The 24,543-nt window shown below is 42.1% G+C and overlaps 3 protein-coding genes across 4 annotated transcripts; 2 read left to right on the top strand and 1 right to left on the bottom strand.

The window, feature by feature from the left end:
* Positions 1 to 1,341: 1,341 nt before the first annotated feature.
* On the bottom strand, positions 1,342 to 5,549 carry clpp (caseinolytic mitochondrial matrix peptidase proteolytic subunit). Its single transcript, XM_057015037.1, has 7 exons — positions 5,445 to 5,549; positions 4,865 to 4,966; positions 4,018 to 4,089; positions 3,815 to 3,911; positions 3,192 to 3,379; positions 2,996 to 3,101; positions 1,342 to 2,229 (listed from the first exon to the last, which is right to left on the bottom strand). The coding sequence occupies exons 1-7, from the start codon at positions 5,454 to 5,456 to the stop codon at positions 2,006 to 2,008; spliced, it is 801 nt and encodes a 266-aa protein (XP_056871017.1). The 5' UTR covers positions 5,457 to 5,549; the 3' UTR covers positions 1,342 to 2,005.
* Positions 5,550 to 6,007: 458 nt separating this feature from the next.
* Positions 6,008 to 8,113, top strand: si:dkey-204f11.64 (uncharacterized protein LOC100537752 homolog). Its single transcript, XM_057015834.1, has 3 exons — positions 6,008 to 6,290; positions 7,463 to 7,589; positions 7,662 to 8,113. The coding sequence occupies exons 1-2, from the start codon at positions 6,198 to 6,200 to the stop codon at positions 7,586 to 7,588; spliced, it is 219 nt and encodes a 72-aa protein (XP_056871814.1). The 5' UTR covers positions 6,008 to 6,197; the 3' UTR covers position 7,589; positions 7,662 to 8,113.
* A 439-nt stretch (positions 8,114 to 8,552) lies between these two features.
* Positions 8,553 to 23,178, top strand: carm1 (coactivator-associated arginine methyltransferase 1). Of its 2 annotated transcripts, XM_057015813.1 has the most exons (16): positions 8,553 to 8,761; positions 12,671 to 12,796; positions 14,312 to 14,418; positions 14,612 to 14,716; positions 15,587 to 15,697; positions 16,458 to 16,635; positions 16,780 to 16,870; positions 17,137 to 17,218; positions 17,391 to 17,476; positions 17,567 to 17,656; positions 17,761 to 17,898; positions 18,413 to 18,502; positions 18,607 to 18,719; positions 19,519 to 19,596; positions 19,837 to 19,905; positions 20,362 to 23,178. In XM_057015813.1, exons 1-16 carry the CDS (start codon positions 8,620 to 8,622, stop codon positions 20,493 to 20,495), a joined length of 1,740 nt encoding a protein of 579 aa, XP_056871793.1. In that variant the 5' UTR covers positions 8,553 to 8,619; the 3' UTR covers positions 20,496 to 23,178. The 2 variants fall into 2 exon arrangements, with proteins under 2 accessions (XP_056871793.1, XP_056871794.1); XM_057015814.1 differs by lacking the exon at positions 19,837 to 19,905.
* The last annotated feature ends 1,365 nt before the right edge of the window (positions 23,179 to 24,543 follow it).

Below are 24,543 nucleotides of genomic sequence, written 5' to 3' on the forward strand. Positions count from 1 at the left end.
ATGCCCAAAGCGAAATGCCCAAAGCTTGCCTCTCCACGCCTGATTTCTGACCCCGTGTTGAACAATCAAGAAAGGATGGCTAACACGCTTGATAAAATTGCCTCAACCCTGATGACTATAGCCAACACGCTTAAAGAAATCAACGAGAATGTAAAAAAAGAAGAATGTAAAAAAAAATAAACGTGTAAAAGCTGTGCTCGGATTGTGACAATAATGCATTTTATTCACAAACGGGCAATTAATCGCGCTCGAACGTGAACCGTGTGCCTGCAGTCTGGCCCCATCATTGCGTCAGGACGCACATCCTCACGGGGTTGTGGCTCTGTGTCCAAACACATCCAGCGCCCCTTTAACATGCCGATGGTGCGTTCAATGGTGGAGCGACTGCGCGCATGCATCTGATTGAATAAAACTCCTGTGGAGTCTGAGGGTTGGTCAGTGGTGTCAACAACCAGGGAGCCAGGGCATATCCTCGATCCCCTAATAAAATAAATCAAGATAAAATCAAATAAAAAGACAGTTTTGGCATGGTTTCCAATTTGGTTGATTAATGTTAAGTCATTGGCACATTTACGTAATTTTAAAATTCTCCGTAAATCACCAAAAATAGGAAATAAACAAATAAATAAATAAATATGACAGAATTATCATTGTAATATTGAATTTTATTGAACTGCACAAGAGAAGAAAACACAACCATGCCAACATGTCGGCACTGAAATGTGCGCAAGAGTACTCCTGAGTGTTCATAGGATTTGTTCTTACCTACGAATAAATCCAGGATAAGAAGAAATTGGTGAATGCCACAATCTTCGTCAACTGTTCGTAAGTGGGACTTAAGAACAGATTTGTTCGTAAGAACGCTTCGTGAATCTGGCCCAAAGTTGCAAGCTGCCCACTGCTGGACATAATGGAATATTTTGAATTCTGAGAGCCTGATGTGACTTTGACAGCTCACTAACAAAGTAGGCAATAAAATGACGTCAGAATTTAATTGCAGATTAAAACAAGCCCAGAAACATTTCACCACATAAATGAACCGTGTTAAAATGGGACATACTGTACTGGCTTGTACTTCTACTTCTTTTTTAGAAGTAATTTATTTCATGTAATTGGTGACCCTGAATAGCTGATATTAGCCCATTGATTGCCACCAGTCCCAGTGATGGCACCCGAGTTTCATTAATGTATAAATTATAATTTTTAAGCAAATGCATAAATACATTTGAATACTGACGTTTCATGGGAGGGTGACGATATGGCTTCCAAGTTAGTTGAAACGAACATCTTTATAACAGACTGACTGGATTAGATGATTAATTAAAACAAAAGTTCTCTAAATTATGTTCAAATGTGTCATATTTATTAAATAATGAGTACTGAAATACAGGTATAGACATACAAGTATTCTCTTGAGTAAGGAGGTAAAGCACAAGATCCTGGGTCCTCCAATCCCTGATTTAATCTTATGTACAGAAGAGCATTGCATCAGCAACCACGTTTTCAAATGGCAAAAGGAGGAGAATGATGTAAAAGTGAATTCCTTCTACAGATTTTAAAAGCCAGACTTCACTTGAAATGATTCTTTGAATTTACCATTTCATAGTAAGCCTGAAAACAAATCGAGTTCAACACAGACATTGTGCTGCTCTAATAGATGGGTTGTCATTGTCTAACTGAAATATCGTTGCTTTGTTGGATTTTCATTTGAAATGACACCGTTTTGCAATACCATATTCTGTCTATTTTACATTATATGGAAACAGATGTGTAGCTGTGCTTCAGTAAAGACACTCTGAGTGGAGCAACTGTTGATTCCTCATAAGCTCATTCAACTTTGGGAGCTTTCATTAATAAACAACTGGATTTTATATCACAAAATCATTACACATTTAAGTAAGGAAATATTTTCTGCCTGTTTGTTCCTGATGTGGAGGAGGTGAAGAAGCTACTAAAGCGCTCTTCTTCACCAAGTTCAGGTTTGTGTAACTGACACTAATTGGGTTCATGGCTCAGGTTTATATGAGGACGGGGGATTAGTCCCCATGGGGGACTGCTCAGCAGCTGGAGACTCTGGCTGGGCAGCGGGACTGGCTGCAGCTGGCTCTTTCTGCACCAGCTCAGGCTCGTCCTGGCCTGCCTGAGGTGGGTGGACGAGAACCAGATCAATGAGACCAAAATCCTGCGCTTCCATAGGGCTCAGGTATCGATCCCTCTCCATTACACTCTCTTAAAAAGAATAATAAATAATGCCATTAGTATCTATAGAAAAGAAAACAAAGCACAAAAAACTCATAATAGGTCATTTTTTAATGTCTTAGTATTTTTACTATACCATAAACTGGCTAAAATATTAATTATTAAATGGTAATAAGACAGAAGTCATTGTCTTTGGGCATTCAAAGTGACCAGGATTACTCTGCTGTTTTTGTGGGACTTGACAACCTGTTGATATTTAGGCCTAGGTGTCACTTTTGACTGCTTTTAAATTTGACAGAGAGCTTAGCTGCGCTGTAAAAAGTCTTTTTCAATTAAGGTAACAGGCTAATGTGAAATCATATCTCTCCACCGAGGACCTAGAGAGAGTCTCACACTTTTATGACATCCAGGCTGGGCTCTGGTAGTTCTATGTGGGCTGAAGTCCTCATTGCAAAGACTGCAGCTATTACAAAATACTGCTGCTTGGCTGCTCACTGGTACTAAAATATGACACCAGTTCTGTCCTCCCTGCACTGGCTTCCAGTCCCCCTTCTACATATATTTGACTCGTATTGCATAGTTTTTGCCCCCCCCAGATATGTATTGCTACCTTGTCCTGTACAGCACTTTGGAGTACAGGTTATCTTTAAATGTTCTCTTTAAAATAAATGTAACTTTTGCATTTACATTAGTAGGCCATTTTTCCAAGGACATTGCAGGCACACACAAAAACTTTAAAAAACACATGAGCAATGGCAATACATGTCTTAAAACGCACAAACTTATAAAAACCTACCAATTGTTTCCAGAGACTGCCCAGTGTGTTTAGCGTAGATGTTATTAATTTGTCTCTTTAATTTCAGGATCTCTTCAGCCTGGATTGCGATATCTGTGGCCTGACCCTGCATGTACAGGAGTATTCAGAGAATGTTTTATTTTTTTCCTCCATCTCACACGCTTCACTTGAAATTGATCTATGAAGTCTACGTTACCCTGGCGCCCCCTGATGGCTGGTGGATCATGACACGTGCATTGGGCAGCGAATGCCTCATGCCTGCTGTTCCTGCTGCCAAGAGCAAGCTGCCCATGCTGGCTGCCTGGCCAACACACCAAGTAGAGATGGGATTTAAGATGTACTGCATGGTGTCATAGATGGCCAAACCTGCTGTCACCACACCGCCTGTGGGGAGAGTTTTTGTAAATGAAGTTAGGAGTTCCTGACATCTAAGAATTTACAATTAACAACAATTAACAGAAACTTGGCAAATATTCATTTTGTGCAGCAAAAAGTTTACTCACAGACTAATTTGCATTTTTCTGTTGGCTCTGATGCATTTGCCCTGTCTAATCCTGACTAAGGCTGTCTCATAATATGACGGCCTAATGTTGATGTATTGTGCATTGAAATGCAAATATTGCACAAACCTGCTTGTTTCAAATTCCATAATCAACAAAGATTAAAAACAATTGAAAGAACAATTAAAATATCCTAAAGAGATTAATTAAGGAATTAGAGGATAGATGATCAAAACTACTATTTATGAAGAAGCTTAAAAAAAATAAATTAAAAAAAAGTTGTGTAGTTTTATTTTTTTCCCCCCAAGTACCATCTCACCAGGGCTGTTGATGTACATGTGAATGGGTTTGTTGTTACTTTCTGACTGAAGAAAGAGCAGCTGAGCAATAACCAGACTGGCTACAGAGTCATCAATCTAAGAGAGAAAAACACAATATAACAGAATATGTATGGATATACAATATAACATATGTCACTGGAATAGGAATAGAATTTTCTTGAAATTCAGAGCAGACACTTACAGGACCCATTACACAAACGATTCTCTCCCTCAGGAGGCGAGAATAGATGTCATATGCCCGTTCTCCTCTCCCCTAAAAAGACAGTCATAATTAAAATAAGTAAACAGTAATTTAATAAAAACAAACTACACAAGTTTGGGAGAGCAAATAGAGCAAAGACTTTTATGAAGAGGAGGAAGTGCAATTATTAGAATGAATGAAAACAGGCCATAAACGGATGAATGGAGCTATTATGTCAGGAGAAACCAGGGTACATACAGTATGTTCACTGTACAGTCACACTAAAATATCATTTATATACAAGACCTCTTTTTTTTTTTTAATGTAAAACACATTTCTATATGAAAAGTGAAATGTCTGTAGGTCATTGTTCACATATTGCCTTATAGGCAGTATGTGAACAATGACATATTGACATTGTTTCTCCTTTGAGCATAAGAGCTTTCCATCATGGTTCCTGCACAACGTCCACCTCAAAGCAGTAGGAGATGATATTTCGATGGGTTAAATCCAATATCTGCAAAACCATACTTGTGAATTCAGTGAGTGAGGGTTTTTCCGCCACTACATGTCTGATATAAAAGAAAAAGCTATTGATAAAAGAGACACAGTGAACATTGTTGGATTAAGAGTGACAGTTAGGCTTATTTAATTCTCGGGTGTGTTTTGGACCTTTGTCCTTTAGATCGTACATGAGAATTCCCTGATCTAATGTTTCTCAGTGCATTCCAGCAAGTCAGGTCTCACACTGTGAGAAACCCAATGGGCTTGCGGAAGGAGTTTGTAAATAGTCATAGTAAATAGAGCTTTAAATCCACGCAGCAATAGTTTTCATTGAAATACTTACTGTCTGCTCCACAACTATGGGTACAAGAGGGCTTCTCCATACAGGACTGTGGTGGATCAACCTGCTGTGTTTCAGTGTCAACCCTCCGATATGCAACACCCTCTGAAAAGATATGCAATGTTTTACTTCTGTTTGATTCAAGTTACAGAAAATATCCCCGGGAATAAGAGTTAGATACTGTGATTCAAACGTGATAAATGCTTACTTCGTTACAGAAATAATGAATTTTGAATCCATCGTGCGCAAGTGCTATTAAGTCCGAGTTTTAACTGATCAATGTAGCCTAACAACAAAGTTGATAAGAACTGATCAGACTAAGCAGGAACATTAGTTGACTGCAATCACTGTCCGTCTAGTTTTCTCCATTATTTTCTCTTAGCTGATTAATGTCTATCATGTCTATGTTAACATAACACCACTCTTACCAAACCCGTAACCGTATGTTTTAGAGGTGATGCTGCCAAGAATTGTAAGACGCTGTTCGCAAACATGTTACACAAGTGACGAGAACTACAGTAATTCGTTTAGATAAAACGGTGACAACAGACACACATGAGGGTTTAAACAGATTCGAACTCACTCGTAACAGCATTTTCAATCGTATTGAGTTTACACTCTCACGAAATGACCCCAGACTACACCGGAAGTAATTCTAACAGCGCCACGCTTCTTCTTCGCTGATTTGATAAAAGATGCCCTAAATCTGAAGTGTACATTTCTGCCCCCTGGTGGGAGAAATAAGCACAAGCTTTAAAAATCGATTTCCAGTATTTACCCATGTTTATGAAATATCAGAGGTCTCCCCTAACTTATTTTGTACTGCCTTTTCGTAAACATTCTCACATTTAGCAGTTTCATACAATTGTTAGTTTAATTTCTTCGCACATTTATGTGAATGTATTTTCAGAATCCAAAAGACACCAAAATAGATTTCCGATATCCCGGCAAATAAGAAAAAGCAAAACCATTAATTCAGTGACTATAGTTTAAATCCGTTTCATGCAATTTCTCATGGGAAAATGAGAAAATAAAATCGCTGTTCTACCACAATCATCCTCGCTAACGAACTTTTTCAACTTAAAAAGAAAATACTGATTTATTATTTATTAGGATTACATTTGTTTAAAGTCATATGTTTTGAAACTGTTACGGGGAGAAAGTATTTGCAAATCTCGAATTTGAGTAGGCTACTTTTAGGTCTGCGGATGAACGTCGGGTGGATAAAAGTGACTTTTATTTTTAACGATCCCACCGGAAGTTGTTATTCTCGAACCCTGGCGCTCTGGAGCTGGTGCGACTGGGTTCGTAGTAAACTTTCTCTCCGGAGTCAGTCATGTCCAACAACAGCGCCGCCACCAGCAGCCTAGCAATTGCCCAGAAGACCGTAAAACAGCTTCGTCTGGAGGCCAGTGTCCGGCGGATAAAGGTGGGTTTGACTTCCAACTTAAGACGCGTCATTCATCCAAATCAAAGCTGTCACCGCATGTGCGCATCACTTGTCAATCAAATAGACTAACGCCCTTTACCTTGTAAAGCTGTATCCCGTGTATATCAATCAACATGTGAAAAGTGGTCGAGGTTTTGTTAAGAACATAATGCGCGATTCCAAATCATTCTTGTTTCAACTTCGGGCTTCATCACACTTAATTCTTGTAACTTCGGGTCTCCAGCTAGAAGTCATTAGAAAAGCATGTGAGTGTGATTTCGTGGTGAAACGGCAGCAAACAGAGTTTTCCTGTGCCCACAGGGCGGGCTTTGTTGATTGTGCTGCTGCTGTGTGACTGCTGGGATTGTTTGAGGATCTACTTTTAGATCAGACAGACCCGCAGCTTCAGCTGTGTTTTTCTGCGTTAACTACGAGGGTCTGTGTGTGTCACTGGTTATGTGTGGGTTTAGTTAGAATGTTCACTTTCTCTTATCTTCAACATCCAAGTCAGGTTTTTTTGGAGCTGTATTGTACATTTACTCAACTGTGGCCTTGAGCTGAAGTCCCAATTTCCAGTTTATGATATACTTGATCCTAAATAATAAAGTGAATGTATTCTATTGTTTTTAACATCCATCACTGTATAGAGGACATTATGTGAATGTTTGTTTCCAATATGATTTTAATTGAACCCTGGATACATTGAGGGTGTCCATCATTGTCCGTCAGCACTGTGAGAAACTGCCAGCGTCTTGCAGCATTTGTCAGAATATGAGCAGAGTATAGAAAAACAGTTCTCATTTGGTATTTAACTTCCATCTATAATTACATCATCAGTACTCTTCACGGATTTTGATCCATGAACACAAGCATTTCCTTCTATTTTTCTCTGTCTCTAACAAGACGCATCTGTCTTATTGAGGTGTTAATTAACAGTCTGATCTGACCCTCCATCACCAGTGATTTATACGCTGCTGGAAAATCTGTATTTGCACCCATGAAGCAGGTGACTGACCGGCATATTTCCCTCCCCTCCCTGAGTCTTCTTTGCTTTCATATTGTTGTGTGGTTCTGTGATCATCCCTTTTTAATATATTCTGTGTTCTAATTGTGGCCCCAGGATTTCCCCCATTTAGCTGAAGAGTTAATGTAAAATGTGGGATATTACACAGGTTTCCCAAGCTGCTGCAGATCTGAAGACCTTCTGTTTGCAAAATGCCCACAAAGACCCCCTGCTCACTGGGGTCCCCTCCAGTGATAACCCTTTCAGGCCTCCGAAGTCATGCGTCCTTCTCTGAGGTGAGATGAGGAAAGTCACTGTTTGTGTGCTTGAATTCCCAGAAGCCTCCTATCTATCTTTCACATTTTCAGGGCTAAGAAGGAGCAGCGCGCAAGCACCCATGTGATTGTTCCTGTCTGGAGTCCCGTCATGTGCTTCACGCCTCGAAACCACATCTTTTAGATTTGAAATTGTCCTAGATGACCCTGAACATGCAGTCAGTTTCATGATATGTGAATGTTATCCAAAAACAATTATTTGCTTTGTAATTCTGAAAGCCCCTATGCAATCACTCCTGCTCGCCTCTACTGCATTTCTAAATCATCATGCATTTATGCATTTTTAGCTAAAGATGAAGACAAAGAAAACTATTTTATATCAAGGTCAAGGCAAAGAGTCAAAGAAGTAATTTCCTAACAAGTTGTTCACTCTTTTGTCTTTGTAATTATCATGCGCTGCCTGATCACCACGTTTTTTCCCCTTCAGCTTTGGAAATTCCCATTTCTCTTTTGACTGATTGGTAATCATGAAAAAGGCTTTAACTCGAGTTGGGCACTACATTATTTTTCCAGAGTGAAAAGTTCTTAAAGATATTTAACTGACGTGTGATGTATAAAAAGGAGAGAAATTTGAAGAAAGCTGTTCCCATAAGTTCGAAAATAAGATAATTATCTTAAAGCTGTTTTTTAGAATCTGTGAATTTGTTTCTGCTGTTAAAAATAAACGATCTTTAATTACAGTTACTTTTTACATTATTTTTTAGTTAATTCGTTATTCTTTAGGTTATCTCCTTCTAAATTATTATGTTTTTTAAGGCATTTTCTCAAAATTGCCCGATAATTGTACCTGTCGAGGTTTTTTTCCACCCCAATTAATGACTTAAACGAAATCATGACGTCAGCCGCCCGTGTTTACGCGATGGCGCCTCTGGCCACCAGGCGGCGCTGCCGCAGCGGCTTATCTCGCTGATGCCGAGCCTCCTTCCAGCATAGTGAGCAGTGGGTGGTTGGATGTGAGCGTCACCGACCTGTCTCTATTTCCACATCGAACATGGCGGTGTCGGTGTTCCCCGGCGTGCGGCTCCTGTCCATCGGAGACGCAAATGGAGACATACAGCGACACTCAGAGCAGCAGCCACTGCGGTTAGAAGTTAAGAGCACACAAGATGCCGCCCTCATCAATCTCTCCAATGGTGAGTTGAGCTTATCGCGGCGCTCGGCCTGTTTTAACTACTAGTGCTAATGCTATGCAGTGCTAACTCTCGTGCGGCTAATTTGTACCATATGTAGCGTTAGCCGCCAACAAGCTAAGCGAGCTGGGGAGACCACGTCGCCTCCCCCTGCTCAACACGAGGGAGCTCTTAAAAGTCCAAATTTCCACCGCCGTGATGGGATGCGATAGCAGCTAATCCCATTTTAAGCCACATCTGTCGCTTTGTGCGCGATAGCAGAGAAGAGAAAGGACCCAACGCCACGAACACACCGTATTTCGCTAGAGATAAACGGGACAGCGGAGCAACGTTAGTGTGCAGCTCTGTGATAGTTAAACAATGCCCGAAGCCGGGCGATGATGCGCCAAATGGGCACCAACACTCGTGTTACATCGCCGGCAGTAATTTAACCACAGAAAAATCAAAATAAAAACACATTTCTGTGTTTTACTTAACGCTCGCGCGTGTTCCCACGAGACGCGCATCATTTGTTTGCGCGTGGAGCCTGTGATTTAGCTCACTTCGGGCTGTTGTGGAGCCGCGCGCGGCATGTTTTGTGCCCCGCCGCTGTGCAGCGTAGTCTGAAATATACCCAAACTTTGTTCCTATTTTTTTTAGGGGGGTGGGGGGGGTCGATGCTGGGATGGTGGCCGATGCAGCTCCGCTGGGCCATTATTACTTATGCATTCATCTTTGTTCTCATTGGAACAATAGCCGGGCCCCCGCCGCCCCCTTCCCTCCTCCGTGGGGGGCAGCATCAGAGCCGCTCCGCAGCTTTTCTTATTCAATTGGACGTCCCAGCAGCGAGAGGCCTGAGCAGCACCAGCAGGAGCAGCAGGAGCAGGAGCAGCAGCCTCCTTTCGGGGGGGGGTTCAAAGCAAAGCCCACATCTATGAGACCACTGCTTATATTATCCCTGCAGATTAACACATCTGTGGGGCTGCAGCGTGCGTCAAAGGGGGGCAGACATTATAGGTGCAGATTGGTTTTAAAACGAGCACTTTGCTAATGGAAATCAGAAGATGACCGCAGCGTGATGGTAAAGATGTTCCATTATATTAGCGCTGTCAGGAGAACATTCATTTATCCGTGCACGTGATGTAAGGCGCTCGCGCCACAGACGCGTTTTCTCACGGGACCAGGCCTCTGATGAAATATTAAGACTTTTTGATTTGCTCAGCTGGAAAAATGAGGCGTCTGGTTGTGAATTGTGCCTTTATTGCTCAAAAGAAGACTGCTAAATATAGTTCCCTTTTATTTTAACACCACACGTTTATATGGAAACGCGTCACGCTTACAAAATTTTCAATGGTTTGAAAATGAATAATAAATGAGGTGAGTTTTTCCCCCCCAGCTGAGAGTGCAGATACAGAAGCTGCGTGCACATGTGTACACTTACTGTAACAAGATCCTTCAAGTGAAGGGTGGTATTCTTTCACAGTGCAGTGGCACTTCTGCACACCACTTATTTCCTCCTCAAGGACCTCAGACACAACGGAGTGACTTTGCAGAGACACATCTGTCCAGATACTTCTGAACTACCACGGCTGGGGGGGTATTTTGGACATAAAGGACCTTTTTAACCCCACAAATGTCAGCTGAAGGGTCACATCTTGATCGTTTAGATGACACATAGAGTTTAGATGGCGGGAGAAATATTTGGGGACTTCACATTGTTGTGCATCTGCGAGTGCTGTGCACATGGCTGAAACAACCTTATCATATCAAATACTTTTGGAACGCAAAGGTCAGCATCTCTGCTGAAATCTTACCGTTTGACTGTGACTCAGTATGTTGGGATGATTCCAGAATTTCCGTATTCACCAAGGTGCCTTTTTAGCAGCACATTCTTCTGACTGTTCTGACCCGCATTCCTCCATACACACACACACACACACACTGAAAGATGTGTGACATCAGCTGAACCACACTGGGGGAGGAACAGATGACTGGTGACAGGTGGCCGAGTCCACAACAACAGATGACGTGCAGCTCCACCGAAGTACATTTTTCTGTGACGTGTGAGATATTAGATGAGCGTACAGGCTGCAGCAGGTGCACGAGGTGGAGGGCAGACGTAAGGCACACTACAAATTAGATTCAACAGAATTTATGAGGGAATAGGGGGGGAAACAAGTTTTTTTTTTCTTACACAAGAGCTGAAGAAAAGCAAAGCTTTTAAGGTGGATTACTGTTGTTCTACTTCCGTGTCTTTAAAAATAGTTCCAGTGCTTATTTTTACATACTGGGCAGCTTTTCTAGCTGCACCCACTATTGGAAGCAATATTTTCTTATTGTGTCTAGTGTCTTTTACATTTGTGCTGCAGAAAATCCCATGAGATCCAACCGGCTTTGTAGCAATCGCCTCACATTTCCACAGGCGTGACCCGGGCGTTTGGGAATTATTCGGCATCTGGTCATAACCAAACTTCATGGATGTAGTTTGCTGTCCAAGAGGCTCGTCGTGCTGCCTTGGTAACATGAAGAGTTTGTCAGCAGTTTTAGAGAGAAGATAATTGATTATTAAAACGGCAGGAAGTTCAGCTTCTGGGAAAAGGTCAACAAAGATAAGTGAATTTATAGATAAGAGGCTAAAAACTCATCAGAATTGCTAAAGCATCTCAAATAGGTTCTTAATTATTATCAATTTTTGTAGCTTTTATGCTTCCTTGCACTCCAGAGGTGAGCTTACAGTTTTAAAACCAAACTATTATGTACTTATGCAAATATTTAATGCCACGAGTTCTGCTGGTTTTATGGTACCTAACTTTTAGCGGTGTCCATTTGAGATCCCCTGGGGTGATTCCATCCACGCCGTTTATACCGTGTTAATGTCAATAACTTAAGGTTATTCTCTGGGAGCGATTTCACTTACCCGATCCTGTAAAAACCCTTTCACCTCGGATCAGCTCTACATTGCCGCAGGTACGTGCTCTCGCTTCACGGTCAATCGCCGTTTATTGGCGGATTAAAAACTTTGGATACGAGTGTCGGATAAATTTACTCTGATAAGAAGGGAAGTGTAATTATAGGCGAAAGGTCGAGAAGTGTCGTCCTTAAATAAATGGCCGGTCAGATGGTCCGGGTCATCTGTGTTTTGTCCTGATGTCACTTAAGTGTTACTGATGGTATCTCTTTAAATTAAAGGCGTTGCTCTTAATCTCTTGATGTATGCCGGATTAGCTCCACGGCCTTTGTAAATCGTTCCGGCAGTCTGTTGCTAGAAGCCGTTCCAGGCCTTTAAAAGCGTTGGCACGGCCTGCGTGCACACACACACTCCCTGTGTGTTAGACTCCAACTCCCACTTGTTCATCATGACAGATGTTTCATTTCTCTGCCTCGGTTTTTAAAATAACAGCTTTCTGCTCTCTAGATGATCAGAAAAGATGACTACAGCAAGTTTATTGATGTTTTGAAACCCGTGTTCCTCTTTACTGCGCACGTCAGCACAAAGTCACTGTTTATTTTTGCACCGTGTGGAAACCGGCTTCCAGTCCTTGGTGTGCTCTCGTTACAGTGGTCTGTTTTATTTTACACCCTCAGTTACCCCTCCGGGCAAAAAGTTAACAAAACATAGGATTCAGTGAAATAGGAAGGAAAACGGTGAACCATTATCATTGGTATATTATTTCTGTATCTTATATATGGTAAGGGACTATTAGGTGTATAGCTTTCACTGTGATGTCACGTCAATGCTTGAGAATTGTGGGTTGAATGTAATTTGTGTCGAGCTTTGAGCTGCGTTTTTGTTTAAATCTTTGACAAAAACGCTTGGAAACGCAGGTGAAACATCACCGTTGAAATGTGAACTCGCCACATCTGTTTTGGGGAATTTACACACATGTTTTGTGTTGTCCTAACTCTTCCCACATTCTTTATCTGTCTTTCCAGGAGAGGAGGCGAGTGTGTTCAAGTGTTCCGTTTCCAGGGAGACCGAGTGCAGCCGTGTTGGGAAGCAGTCGTTCATCATCACATTAGGCTGCAACAGCGTCCTGCTGCAGTTCTCCTCACCTGCAGGTATGTCTCACACCTCAGCACAGCGAGAGTGTAACATGCAGCGCCGCAGAAGCCACAGAGACGTTCCCGTGTGCATGCACGAGCCAGTTCTGCACCCATGCTGAGTGATGCCCTTGGACAAATGGAAAGAAACCTGCTCCATATTTGACAAAATGGAAGAATTTTTCCTTCTAGGTAACACTAAAAGGTTGAGATGCTGTGCCAGGCTTTCAAATCAAATCAAACTTTATTTATATAGTGTCTTTTACAATCAAAATTGTTTCAAGGTGCTTTCCAGAATCCCAGGGCCTGACCCCAGACAAGCAACAGTGGCAAGGAAAAACTCCCCTTTAACAGGAAGAAACCTTGAGCAGGACCAGGCTCATGTAGGGGGACCCTCCTGCTGATGGGGGACTGGGTAGACAGAGAGGAGAGGAGAGGAGAGGAGAGGAGAGGAGAGGAGAGAGAGGAGAGGAGAGAGAGGAGAGGAGAGGAGAGGAGAGGAGAGGAGAGGATGGGCATAGAGTATAGAAATACATACAAAAATACATAATATTGAATAAGCTGCCGGTTGAGTGGGTCAGCGGGGTCAGAGGTCAGTATGCTGGTCTGAAGGCGGTGATACATGTCAATGAATACAGAAGGGGGGGGCAGAAAAACTACACAAGAAATAGCATCACTAGTCTATTTGATGAGGAGGAGAGGAGAGCATGACCCAGTGGGGTGGTCTTTGACAGGACACTTATTTTAATGTCCCTTTGGACACTTCCTGCTCCAGCAACCTACTAGTTTTTCTTTTTCAATGGTGGCCACGAGAGCTCGATACGCTCCTGTAAAGAAATGTGCAGATTGAAACACTTGTCATATTGGGCGACGTGTTCTGCAGACAGCCTCATCACAACCAAAGCAGAGATGGTGCTTGTAGCATGCACGAGGACATGGAGGTCTCGGTGCACAGCAGACAGCTACAGAGAATCGGCTGCGTAACTGTCAGGGTTTTGGTTATCCTGAGGTTTTCTTTCCACATGTTTCGTCCTGTGTTTGCAGCACTCGTGTTGTGAATTATACATTACAATACGTATTGCAATATTTATTATAATACACGATATATTGAGCTCAATCAGTCGCTGTTTTTTTTTAACACAAAGTGAGCCAGCAGGAGAGCGTGCTGGAAGCACAGTCTGTGCCTACCACACAATGTCTGGAGTGTGAAGTTGGCGCAATGAAGCAAATGATTTCATTTCTTACAAATGTTTTATGTTGTATTTATGTCCACATTTCAGTGTCCAATCTCACCCCCGTGACTACAAATAAAAACACACATTAATTATTCCAAGTTGAGTTAGTCAAACCTGTTGTTACGGTCCAGTCTGGTTCTCTACTGGTTCTCTAGTTTTAAAGTAATGGTGCAACATCAATGCATTCTGTGATGGAGACCACAGTTAGTGATCCCCGACTGTGGAGTCAATTCTGTTTTTAACTTACTTTTAACTGCGTGTTCCTAAATTCAAAGTCTGCCTGTTTTTGTCTCACCAGACTTCCAGTCCTTTTATAACATCCTGAAAAACTGCCGTGGGCACCATGGTGAGCGCTCGGTCTTCAGTGACCGGACAGAAGAGTCCTCTGCTGTACAGTACTTCCAGGTGAGAGGCGCGCACACACACACACACACAGAACTGGATAGAAAATCAATGGAAATTAGATGTCGGAGTCATTTATATTTAGTTTTGAGATGAGCAGATTGAAATGAAGTGCAGTAAAATCTGTGTCTGCTCTGTGTGTGTGTTGATACCATGAATAATTAGTATTCGTCATTTCTTTTCCTTCTCCCTGCAGTTTTATGGCTACCTCTCCCAGCAACAGAACATGATGCAGGACTACGTTCGGACAGGAACTTACCAGCGAGCAATTCTTCAGAACCACGGTGACTTCAAGGACAAGGTAAAATTATAACCGTGCTGTTGATTATGGATATAATTTGAGTCGCGTTTAGACTTGAATAATGATCTTTAGTTGGATTTGCTTTTACCTTTCCTTGAATAAAGTTCAGCATTTTTAAAAACGTTTATAGAATAAACATGTGTAAACATGCTGTCTTATGATCACTATTCAGGCTTGTGTTCTGAGGACTCTGCAGCATCTCAGCTGTGGTTTGGGCAGAGATTTCAAATATTGTTCCCGGAATCCCCCTTAAGCCCTCCTTCAGTTTGGGGGGGGGGGGGGTCACAGCCTTGTATGAACTCATCCCCACTTTTCCTCTATCGTGGGTTTTTATTTTTTTTTAGTTTTCCTAACTTTACTTGCTGTTTCTTCCTCATATTGCTAACACATGGGATGACTTCATCTACCATCGCTGCGTTCCCAGTGCACCAATACTTGTCTGGTTAGCCACCAGCCCTTCTATCAGTAGTTAGAATGGATCATTTCCTCCCTAACAATGTGAATCCAACTTGAGCTTTTTAGCTCATTGTTTTCAGGACAGTGTAAAGCACGAAAAAAGATTGTTTAGGACCTTTGACTGCAAAAGATTTAAACTAGTTTTGTTAGTTTTGGCCAAGGTTGGCCATCATTTTGTTTTTGTAATAATCCAGAAGATTTTGTGTTTTTTAATAAAAATCATGCTTGTGAAAGCTCAACACACGATTTTGGATGATAAGAAACATGCATTATTTGTGTCAGCTCTCAAAGAAATGAAAGCTGCATTAGTCAATGTTAGCAAAGTGTTTAACGGCTGGAAAAGTCATTATATTAACTTCTGAAATTTTATATAGAAAGTGAAGCTAAGAGTGTGTTTCCACTCATCTTTTCCAGGTGGTTCTGGATGTGGGTTGCGGCTCAGGGATCCTCTCTTTCTTCGCAGTCCAAGCTGGTGCACGGAAAGTCTATGCTGTAGAGGCTAGCACCATGGCTCAACACGCCGAGGTATACACCCTAAAAACAGTTTTAACTGAAACCTTATCTTACGCACTGCACTGACAGGGGAATTTATGGTTACTTTTTATGTCTGCATAACAACAATCCCTTTTCTCAAGAGAACAGACAAAGGAAAATGTCTAAATTTAGGAGTGAGACGGCTGACAATTTTTTAATTGGAAAGTGCTATTTTTTATTTTATATGTATTGCTGATGGGACATTTTCAAGATAAGGAAATAAAATACCAATTTCAAGTCAAGGATCAGACGACATTTGTTGCTCGACTGGCGTGCGGACTTCCCGTCTTCAAAGGAGATGGCAGCAGCCAGATTATGGGGGAAGTCAAGCCACCGCTGCCCGCGCTCGCAGAGCCCATTTGCGTGTGAATTTCTGCTCTCTGTACCAGTTTGTGAGCCATATTCTGCATGCATTACAATTTAGTGCGCTGTGTAATGCCCACGTGAGTTATGGCAGTGATCCAACTGCATAGAAATTTAGCATATGTGCTGACCCCATAGGCCAGCTCGCTGTCCACTCGCTTAAGTGGACTCAGCTGAGCTATCAGGGTGGTAGTCCAACTACAATGGACCACTCTGGGTAGTTGAGCTGTGGCGTCCAGGTGCATTTTATGTAACCGAACTATTGCAGGAGTTTGATTTACTTGTCTGCAACCGGTCCTGTCCAACCGGTTTTATTCCACTAGAGCCTCAATTGTGTCTACGTCAACCTTCATTATTGGCAGCCCTACTCATTTGCTCTATCTTGCAGGTGCTTGTGAACAGTAATCGTCTTGGAGAGCGCGTGGCGGTCATTCCAGGGAAGGTGGAGGAGGTGACGCTACCGGAGCAGGTTGATATCATCATCTCGGAGCCTATGGGCTACATGCTGTTCAACGAGCGCATGCTGGAGAGCTACCTGCATGCCAAGAAGTTCCTTAAACCCAATGGTGAGGAGGGTCACACAAGGCACTGCAACCTAGCAACCGCATTTTAAATTTTTAGGGTTTATAGTCTGCCTCAGACTTTGCTTTAAATTTTTTAATGCATTGGCATTTGTGTTTTCATAATGGGTTCGTGCCTGTGTGTTTCAGGTAAAATGTTCCCAACTATCGGGGACGTCCACTTGGCCCCCTTCACAGACGAGCAGCTCTACATGGAGCAGTTCACCAAGGCAAACTTCTGGTAAGCTTTGATTCCACCCAGAACAAGCTGGCGAAAACATTTGCAGCATTGTCACAATCAAAACAAAATACAGCCCTACACATTTAGGCCATTTCTGATTGTTCTAAGAGCTCACAGCACAGCCCACTTCCTGTAAGGTTTAAATTGCATCCCATGGAAGCTGTGGGGGGGGGGGGAGTTGAGCTTGAATATTAACACTAATGATTCCCAGATCAATTGTGGATTAATTAATGATTCTAAATATGGTTCTCTTTGCTTCACTGCAGGTACCAGCCCTCCTTCCATGGTGTTGACCTTTCTGCCCTCCGGGGGGCAGCTGTGGATGAGTATTTCCGTCAACCAATTGTGGTACGTTGACCAGATTTTTCTTTAATGAACAGGACTCCCCATGTTCAGCCTTGTTGGTAAAGCAAGCACAAGTATTAAGATAAAGAATTTTCAGTTTAGCTATACACATGCATGCTTTGCTGTGACCTTAAATGTACTTTTTGGGCACTGATCAGATCTGATCTCTCTGCAGGACACATTTGATATACGTATTTTAATGGCCAAGTCAGTCAAACACACAGTTAACTTCCTGGAGACCAAAGAAGATGATCTTTACAGGTTTGGTGGTGTACTGACGATGGTCCAATACAGTTAGTGAACCATAATTGAATCTAATCTAATGAATATACCTGCTTCTGTCTGTTCCAGGATAGAGATTCCCTTTAAGTTCCACATGATGCACTCAGGTTTGGTGCATGGTCTTGCTTTCTGGTTCGATGTGGCGTTCATGGGATCATCGTAAGTCACCAATAAAACCTATCTGCCTTTAAGAGCGAACCGAATCTGTCGTTCATTAATTGGCCTTGACAGCTCCTCACAGCAGCACTGCTCTTGCGTTACAGGATGACAATATGGCTGTCCACGGCCCCCACGGAGCCCCTCACCCACTGGTACCAGGTACGCTGTCTGCTGCAGTCTCCTCTCTTCACCAAGGCTGGGGACACGCTGTCTGGCACTGCGCTGCTGGTGGCCAACCGGAGGTATGGACAGACACACCGTTTTATGTCGCTTGGTTAGTCCAGTAGCTTTATTACAAACACAAATGGCTTTAAAAAAGGAAGAATAATAAATTGAAAAATCAACAGACTTTTAGAATGCAGTGTTATTTCATACTAGCATCTGTTTTTACTGTGATTTAATTACCTCATCCTTTATATGCAGTTATTTTTACCGCTTAGATTAGATGTCGTCTATCTGCACTTATAAATCAACAATGTTATTTTGTATTTATGGGTCTGAAACTTTATATGTAATAATATAAGCATGACTGGAATGACGGACTTTCACAGTGTTGTAAAATATAAGTGCTAAGTGAATAAAAAGAGCATACAAAGGAAAACAATAGGGTTTGGGGAAAAGAATCATCACTTGATTATGAGGAAATAATGACCAGTGTGTTTTTAAAAGGCTCATTGTGCTGTAACTGATGTTTCCGTGTGCAAGGCTGATCGAAGTAATTAAAAATATCTTCATTTCTGCTCATCCTCCCAACAGACAAAGCTATGACATCAGTATTGTTGCCCAGGTGGATCAGACAGGATCAAAGTCCAGTAATCTCCTGGACTTGAAGAATCCCTTTTTCAGGTGAGCATATTTTTCTGATTAAAGGTCAGTTTTGAATGTGGATTATGACACTTGAGGTAGCGACCACTGCTGTGTAATATTCACTGAGTGTGATATGCTTGCAGGTACACAGGCACCACTCCAAATCCCCCTCCTGGCTCACACTACACATCCCCATCTGAGAACATGTGGAACACAGGTTCTGGCTACAATATGAGTCAGGGGATGGCTGTATCAGGTGAACGCACACGTAATCATCGGTAGCTGAAATGCTCCCACGTGGCGTTAAAAGCAGCCATGTTTAGCACCAGCTCAGCACATAGGAATTTTGTCTTCAGAGACTCCTCGAGTCAAGGCGAGAGTACAGAAGGCTAAACACACAGCATCTATAGTATTACAGATGTTCCACAGCCAGTAAAGATTTCATAAGTCTATGAAAGTCTAATCCAGCCGTATTAGAGTTGTTATTGGAAGATGAATTAACCGTAATTCCGAAGTGGGATGGAATGTTTGCACTTGATCTCTTCAGGGAAAATTACTCAACGTCCTGATCTTCACTTTTTGTTTGAGCTTTTTTTAATTGCCAGATATCTTCTATCAGTGGGAGTCACGTTAGCATTGTCATGGAGCTGTATGCTAGGATTTATCTGGGCTGCAGGTCCCCTCTGAACCCCTCTGCATTGTTCCCCCTGTGGTTTGATAACCAAGGCTTTGGGCGTGCGAGAAATTGCCCACAATGTTTGTGTCTATGGAGGTCGCTGTGGTCTCATGGTATACTGGTCACTCGTGTGATAGAAGGCAGTTTGAACTCTTTTCTCATTTCCTTTCATGTCAACCACATGTTACTGTTGTGTACGTTACACCCTGAGCTACAGTGTTCATAGGATGACATGGTTGGACAACTTCTAATCAAATCTGCTCACTTTTCATCCTATTTTGGTGAATGTGGATCAGAATTCCTGCAGCTTTCCTTTGTAATATTCAGTCTTTTTAATGGTGGTGATACTATTTTTTGTTTCCTTGTGTGGCTCTTTCAGGGATGCCTGCAGCTTATGACCTGAGCACAGTCATCGGCAGCGGGCAGTCAGCATCTCACAACAACCTCATCCCGCTGGGTAGGAATCACAAATACTGCTGTTATTTCATAGGTTGTGTTAGACGGGACCAAAGTTGCAATGGCTTGCAAAGTTGCAAAAATGGACCGTGGCAGCCACTACCAAAGGGAAAAATAGGAAATGTTTTGTCCATTTCCTATTTTGTCTTGACTCTTCCTTATGGTTTTCTAAATAATCGGGAATAGTTTGCCTGTGGTACAGTGGCACATAATTCTATTGCTGTCCTGCTGTTGCTCTTAGTGAACACAGGAATTGTAAACCACACTCACTCCAGGATGGGCTCCATCATGAGTACAGGAATTGTCCAAGGTAGGTCCTCCACTATAAAAAGCCAAACTCTGCTGTCCATTTGTATTGAACTTTACATGCTGTAGCTCTAACCTGGCCCAAGTGCCTCAGGCGCCCTCTTGCGGTAGGATATTTGATCAACCCTCCATTATTAGGCCTAAAGGATCACTTCAGATACAGTTTTGCTGATGGCTTCTGTTATCTTATATAGTTTAAATGCCAAATCATTTTTACAGCATTTATTAACGATGTGATTTTTTAAAAAAGCGGTGAAATTACAAACTCCAACTCGATTAAGTTGATTAATACAGAACATCTCTTACCTATTTCTACAACCTCAGTACCTTGGCTACCACTAAGAGTTATTTTTATCATTTATTGAGCTATGTTAATCTTTTTCTACATTGATATGCATATAAAAAGCTAAGATTTTAGTTTGATATTATTCCGCAACCCTGTTTGTCCCCTTCTTTCCAGGATCCACCACTGGCCAATCGGGCAGCAGCGGTTCATATTATCCGGTCACCAACCAGTTCAGCATGGGCGGCGCTGCCATTTCCATGGCCTCGCCGATGGTTATCCCCAGCAACACCGTACATTACGGCAGTTAAGACGAAGACCTTGTAAAGACCTCTTCGTCTTCCACCCACCTGCATGACAGACATCCCCTTACCGCCCCTTGCTCCAGACTTTCCCACCAGCCACAGCCAAATCCAATATACCAAAACCAGTACTGTGCTGGCACTTGTCCCCTTCTTCGCCCCCCCGCTCTGTTTAATGAACAGTGGAACACTCATATCCGTCCAGACTCTTGTTTTGCTGAGGAAAGTTCCTTTACTGCTCTTTGGATCCATTGGGATTGTAACACTTTTGCAGCCAAGATGCACTGCGGTTATCATCACCCCTCCTCTTCATCATGTATCTCAGTCCCTCCAGTGCCCCTCCTCTCCCTCTGAATGTTTCTTCACGCCCGTCTTTGCTGTCCGATACCAGCATCAGTCCGTTTCCTCACCTCTTCATGAGTGCAGTAGGACACTATTATTAACAGTGCTAAGTCTTGGCTCTTCATATCCGATCCAGTTTTCGAGGCCCTACTTCAGTGACTGTCTCCACTGACACCACAGGTTCACTTCACAGTGGAACAACCCCCCCCCCCCCCCCTGCTTTCCATTAGCCAGTCTGCTGATGAACATTTTGGATTTAAGCAGAGGAAGATATATCAGAAAATCTAAGCTGCTTCATGCGTGAGCACTGTTATCGATGTATGACTCTGTCGACCTGACCCTGCTTGTTATCTAATGTTATAAGATATCGACCCTTTCACTGGTTCACCTACATGACATCATGGCAGATTCCTGGTCACCTTCTACAATGAGTCTAAAAATAGAAATTAAAAGACGCCACAATCGCATGCCTGCTGGATGTTGTGGGTTTTGATCATGTTTGCTCATATGTATTGCAGTATTGACTTTAAATCTTAAGAGGTTTATCAAATGATATTTAGGGTCACATATTGGGTATTTATAATCTTAAAAGCTAAATGACTTCTTTTTTTTTTTTTTTTACAGGTAATGAGATAATCTAAAAATTGACTTTAGCTGCTACATGCTTCACTCTGTTCACAAATGCGTCTGAACTTGAACCATCTGTTATTAATTTGGCAGCTTTTTTTTGATACTTGCTGAAAATGGCTCACGCAGATACTGGAAACAAGGCTGATCATGCTAAAACTGAGCCATTTCCTTTCATTGTTCCTATTTTCACAAAGGACACTTGATTATCATGATCCATCTGAAGTATTTGCACAGATTTGAACTCAGTTTGAAGCTAATTTACATGTAGTTAGCATAGCTTAGCTTTGCTCGACTATTAGAAGCAGCAATACCAGCTCTTCCTATTTTATAGGTGAAATTAAATCATACATTGTTCTAAAGCTGTTTTAATGAAACTTGAGTCAAAAATAAAAGAAACAAAAAATTATTTGAAGTTCGAGCAAAAAAAAAACAGTGAAATTATGTGCTACTTAAAATAAACGATTTATACAGTAAAAAGTCCCATTTGTAGTTGGGTTTTAGTTTCAGCGTAGTTCACTGAAATGATCTGAAAGACTTAACATCAGGTGTGAAGGGTTTATACCTGTAAATGGCCTCAGATGTCAGTGTCTTGGTCACTTACAATCTTTGTAGTCCAAATACAACATCTCATATTTTTCTCTTCTGAAGCACTTTAAGTGTGTAAAAAAACAAACAAAGCAAACTTGTACATTCATAAATCCCGGTGCCACGTGTCTCTATTGCACAGTCTTCAGCGTTTAGCCAGCCCAGACTCCAGTCTGTGTGTCCCACGCTGTGTTTTTGACACTCATTGCAGAAGGTGACGGTGCCATTTTTCTGAAGTCTTAAACAGAGTCTGTGCTGCTCCCCAGTCCACACGCAGCAGCTTCTGCCCAGTCGGTCCGCTCCAGCACGGGCTGACAACGGACATTGGACACACACCAGTTTGGACCAGTGATCCAGGTGGCGGCCATCTGGCTGCCGGGATGCGAGTGCTGGATTTGGAGCGTCCTTGTTTACATCCACCCCACCTCCCCCATTTGAGACTGAGAGACTGTTGCAAAGAGACTTGTCGAGGTGTGGTAGGCGGTGCCACCTCCCTCACCGCTCTTCACCATTTTTGACCACCTACATATCACAGCCCCTTACACCCGGTGTCCTCGTCCCCCTGTATCTGTCAAGGAGAGAAAGACTGACATATGCATTGCTTCCAGTTATTGCACTCAGTTCATTTGGAATTTATGAGTTAGCATTGTTAAGAGAGCTGAGGGGAAAAAAATATTTCTTTGTAGGATTAATCTTTTGTTGTCTTTGTCTTTTTCTTTTCTTAAAAAAAACAGTGGAAAAATAGGACAAATTAAATGTGGTGGAGCTATCCTAGACCATCATGGAACCGGCTGTTGTAGTATGTCAATTTGTTCCTCTCTAGGTTCCTAAATAGATTGTGTACACAGCAGATGTTTACCATTTGGTAGCCAGCTTTAGCGATATCCCTTCTCTGTCATGGAACTGTTGTTCTGTGTAGTCAGTAGTGGCTCCCACCTCTGTCACGTGTATGAGGAAGACTGTGTGTCATGTTCTGTCATTTCTGTGTGTTAACCAACCAGTAATAACTTCTTTCTCACTGTCTGATATTGACTCGTCTGCTCCAGGTTCGGTCAGAGAAATGAGAGTCCAGTGAGGCTTTATAGGCTACGTTCGATAAGATTCATTTGTGTTTTTAAAAATATTCTATCTGCAATGATGTGGAGTTCATTTTACCTTTTGAATGTTCTTACTGCAGATTCCCGGTAGTCATGTGAAAACGGATAATGGCAGAAATAACTGCCCTTCCTCGGCCCTCTCCAGCTGTTCTACTGGAAAAGCTGCTTTCATCTCTCTTAAAGATGATGTTTATCAGTGCAGTGATCTCGGTCTGCTGACTCCTCTGGTCCGGGAGACTGGCGTTTGTTTGAGACGCGGATGCTACGAGAAAGTCCAAGTGGATCCGGGGGACAAAACAACAGTGTAACTGTATTATTGGGTTAAATCAGCCAGTAAGCTCACTTTTTGAATCCTGGGTCAAGAGGTCAACGGCAGGACTGCTGACTTTGCCAATGAATGATCACAAAACAGGTTATTGAGAATTAAACCTTGTACAGAGGGGAAAAGGGCTTTAAGTAGATTAAGGAAATTAATGATATAAGCTGATTGTCTCAAAACTCAGAGAAAATGAATCGTGAGCCAGATGTTTGACTCTTGGTGCAGGTAAATGTAGATACGGCAACATAAACCACAGTTTTTGGTTTGAGTATGACCTTTTTAATTGAACGTCCTGTCCTCTGGTCCTGTCACCATGAAGATGACACAATAACAAACAGTCCCCAGGTCATGTGACCTGAACACTGAGTGAGGTCATTAAAGCCCAGGGACAAGAACTCGGCATCAAAAGGTGGTTTATTATTTATGTTAATGTAGCCTGAGGCTGAATGAAGGAGCATGTCAACGCAGCCGGCCTGGTTTAGGGTTCTCAACGAGGTTGCGTGTAGTGTTGGAACACTTCAAATCCGCTTCCTTTTTTCAAAGGGATTCATTTGGTTTGGATCCTCAGGAGAGGCCCTGCAGCCCAACCCTGGATAAGTGGGGAATAAACTTCTCATCATAATCCACTGCTCTTGTTCAGCTTAAACAAGTATTACCGGTAAAACTAACCTACTTGACAACGTGGATAAAACTTTATATGACTCAATGTAGCAGAAGCAAATTTCAAGTATTTAGAGAGCAGAAAGTCAAAAGGGATTCATTCATATTCCTTCATAATTTAACAAATAGAGGCTGTAAAACCTGACCTCTAGCTTATAGTAGGTATTTAAAGAGAAATATGTAGAATAACACTGGTTGAGGAGGTATGAGTGCCAATGCTGAGTTCTAGCTCCATTTTAATGGGAGGTTGTTGCTGATTTGTTTACTCTGACTACTCCCATGGATGGTTTGGATCACTGTTGAATCAGGCCAATGACTTAAAATATCGATCTTTATTCAGTATTTATGAAATTGTAGGCTTTTTAATGCCCTGCCCAGCACAACGCAATGGCCTTCATATCCCAGGATTCATCTGATTTCCTTT

This window comes from Takifugu flavidus, chromosome 18 (assembly GCF_003711565.1).
Source record: "Takifugu flavidus isolate HTHZ2018 chromosome 18, ASM371156v2, whole genome shotgun sequence".
Classification (NCBI taxonomy): Eukaryota; Metazoa; Chordata; class Actinopteri; order Tetraodontiformes; family Tetraodontidae; genus Takifugu; species Takifugu flavidus.

What these genes read in the sequence shown, in the direction of transcription:
- carm1 (XM_057015813.1), top strand. Translation starts at nt 8,620, where the DNA reads ATGGCGGTGTCGGTGTTCCCCGGCGTGCGGCTCCTGTCCATCGGAGAC. An exon ending in GCAGTTCTCCTCACCTGCAG is followed by an intron (nt 12,797 to 14,311) that starts GTATGTCTCACA and finishes TTGTCTCACCAG; the next exon opens with ACTTCCAGTCCTTTTATAAC. An exon ending in GAGTACAGGAATTGTCCAAG is followed by an intron (nt 19,906 to 20,361) that starts GTAGGTCCTCCA and finishes CCTTCTTTCCAG; the next exon opens with GATCCACCACTGGCCAATCG.
- clpp (XM_057015037.1), bottom strand. An exon ending in TCGTTTGTGTAATGGGTCCT is followed by an intron (nt 3,912 to 4,017) that starts GTAAGTGTCTGC and finishes TTTCTCTCTTAG; the next exon opens with ATTGATGACTCTGTAGCCAG. An exon ending in GCAGTCTCTGGAAACAATTG is followed by an intron (nt 2,230 to 2,995) that starts GTAGGTTTTTAT and finishes ATTCTTTTTAAG; the next exon opens with AGAGTGTAATGGAGAGGGAT.
- si:dkey-204f11.64 (XM_057015834.1), top strand. Translation starts at nt 6,198, where the DNA reads ATGTCCAACAACAGCGCCGCCACCAGCAGCCTAGCAATTGCCCAGAAG. An exon ending in CCAGTGTCCGGCGGATAAAG is followed by an intron (nt 6,291 to 7,462) that starts GTGGGTTTGACT and finishes GATATTACACAG; the next exon opens with GTTTCCCAAGCTGCTGCAGA.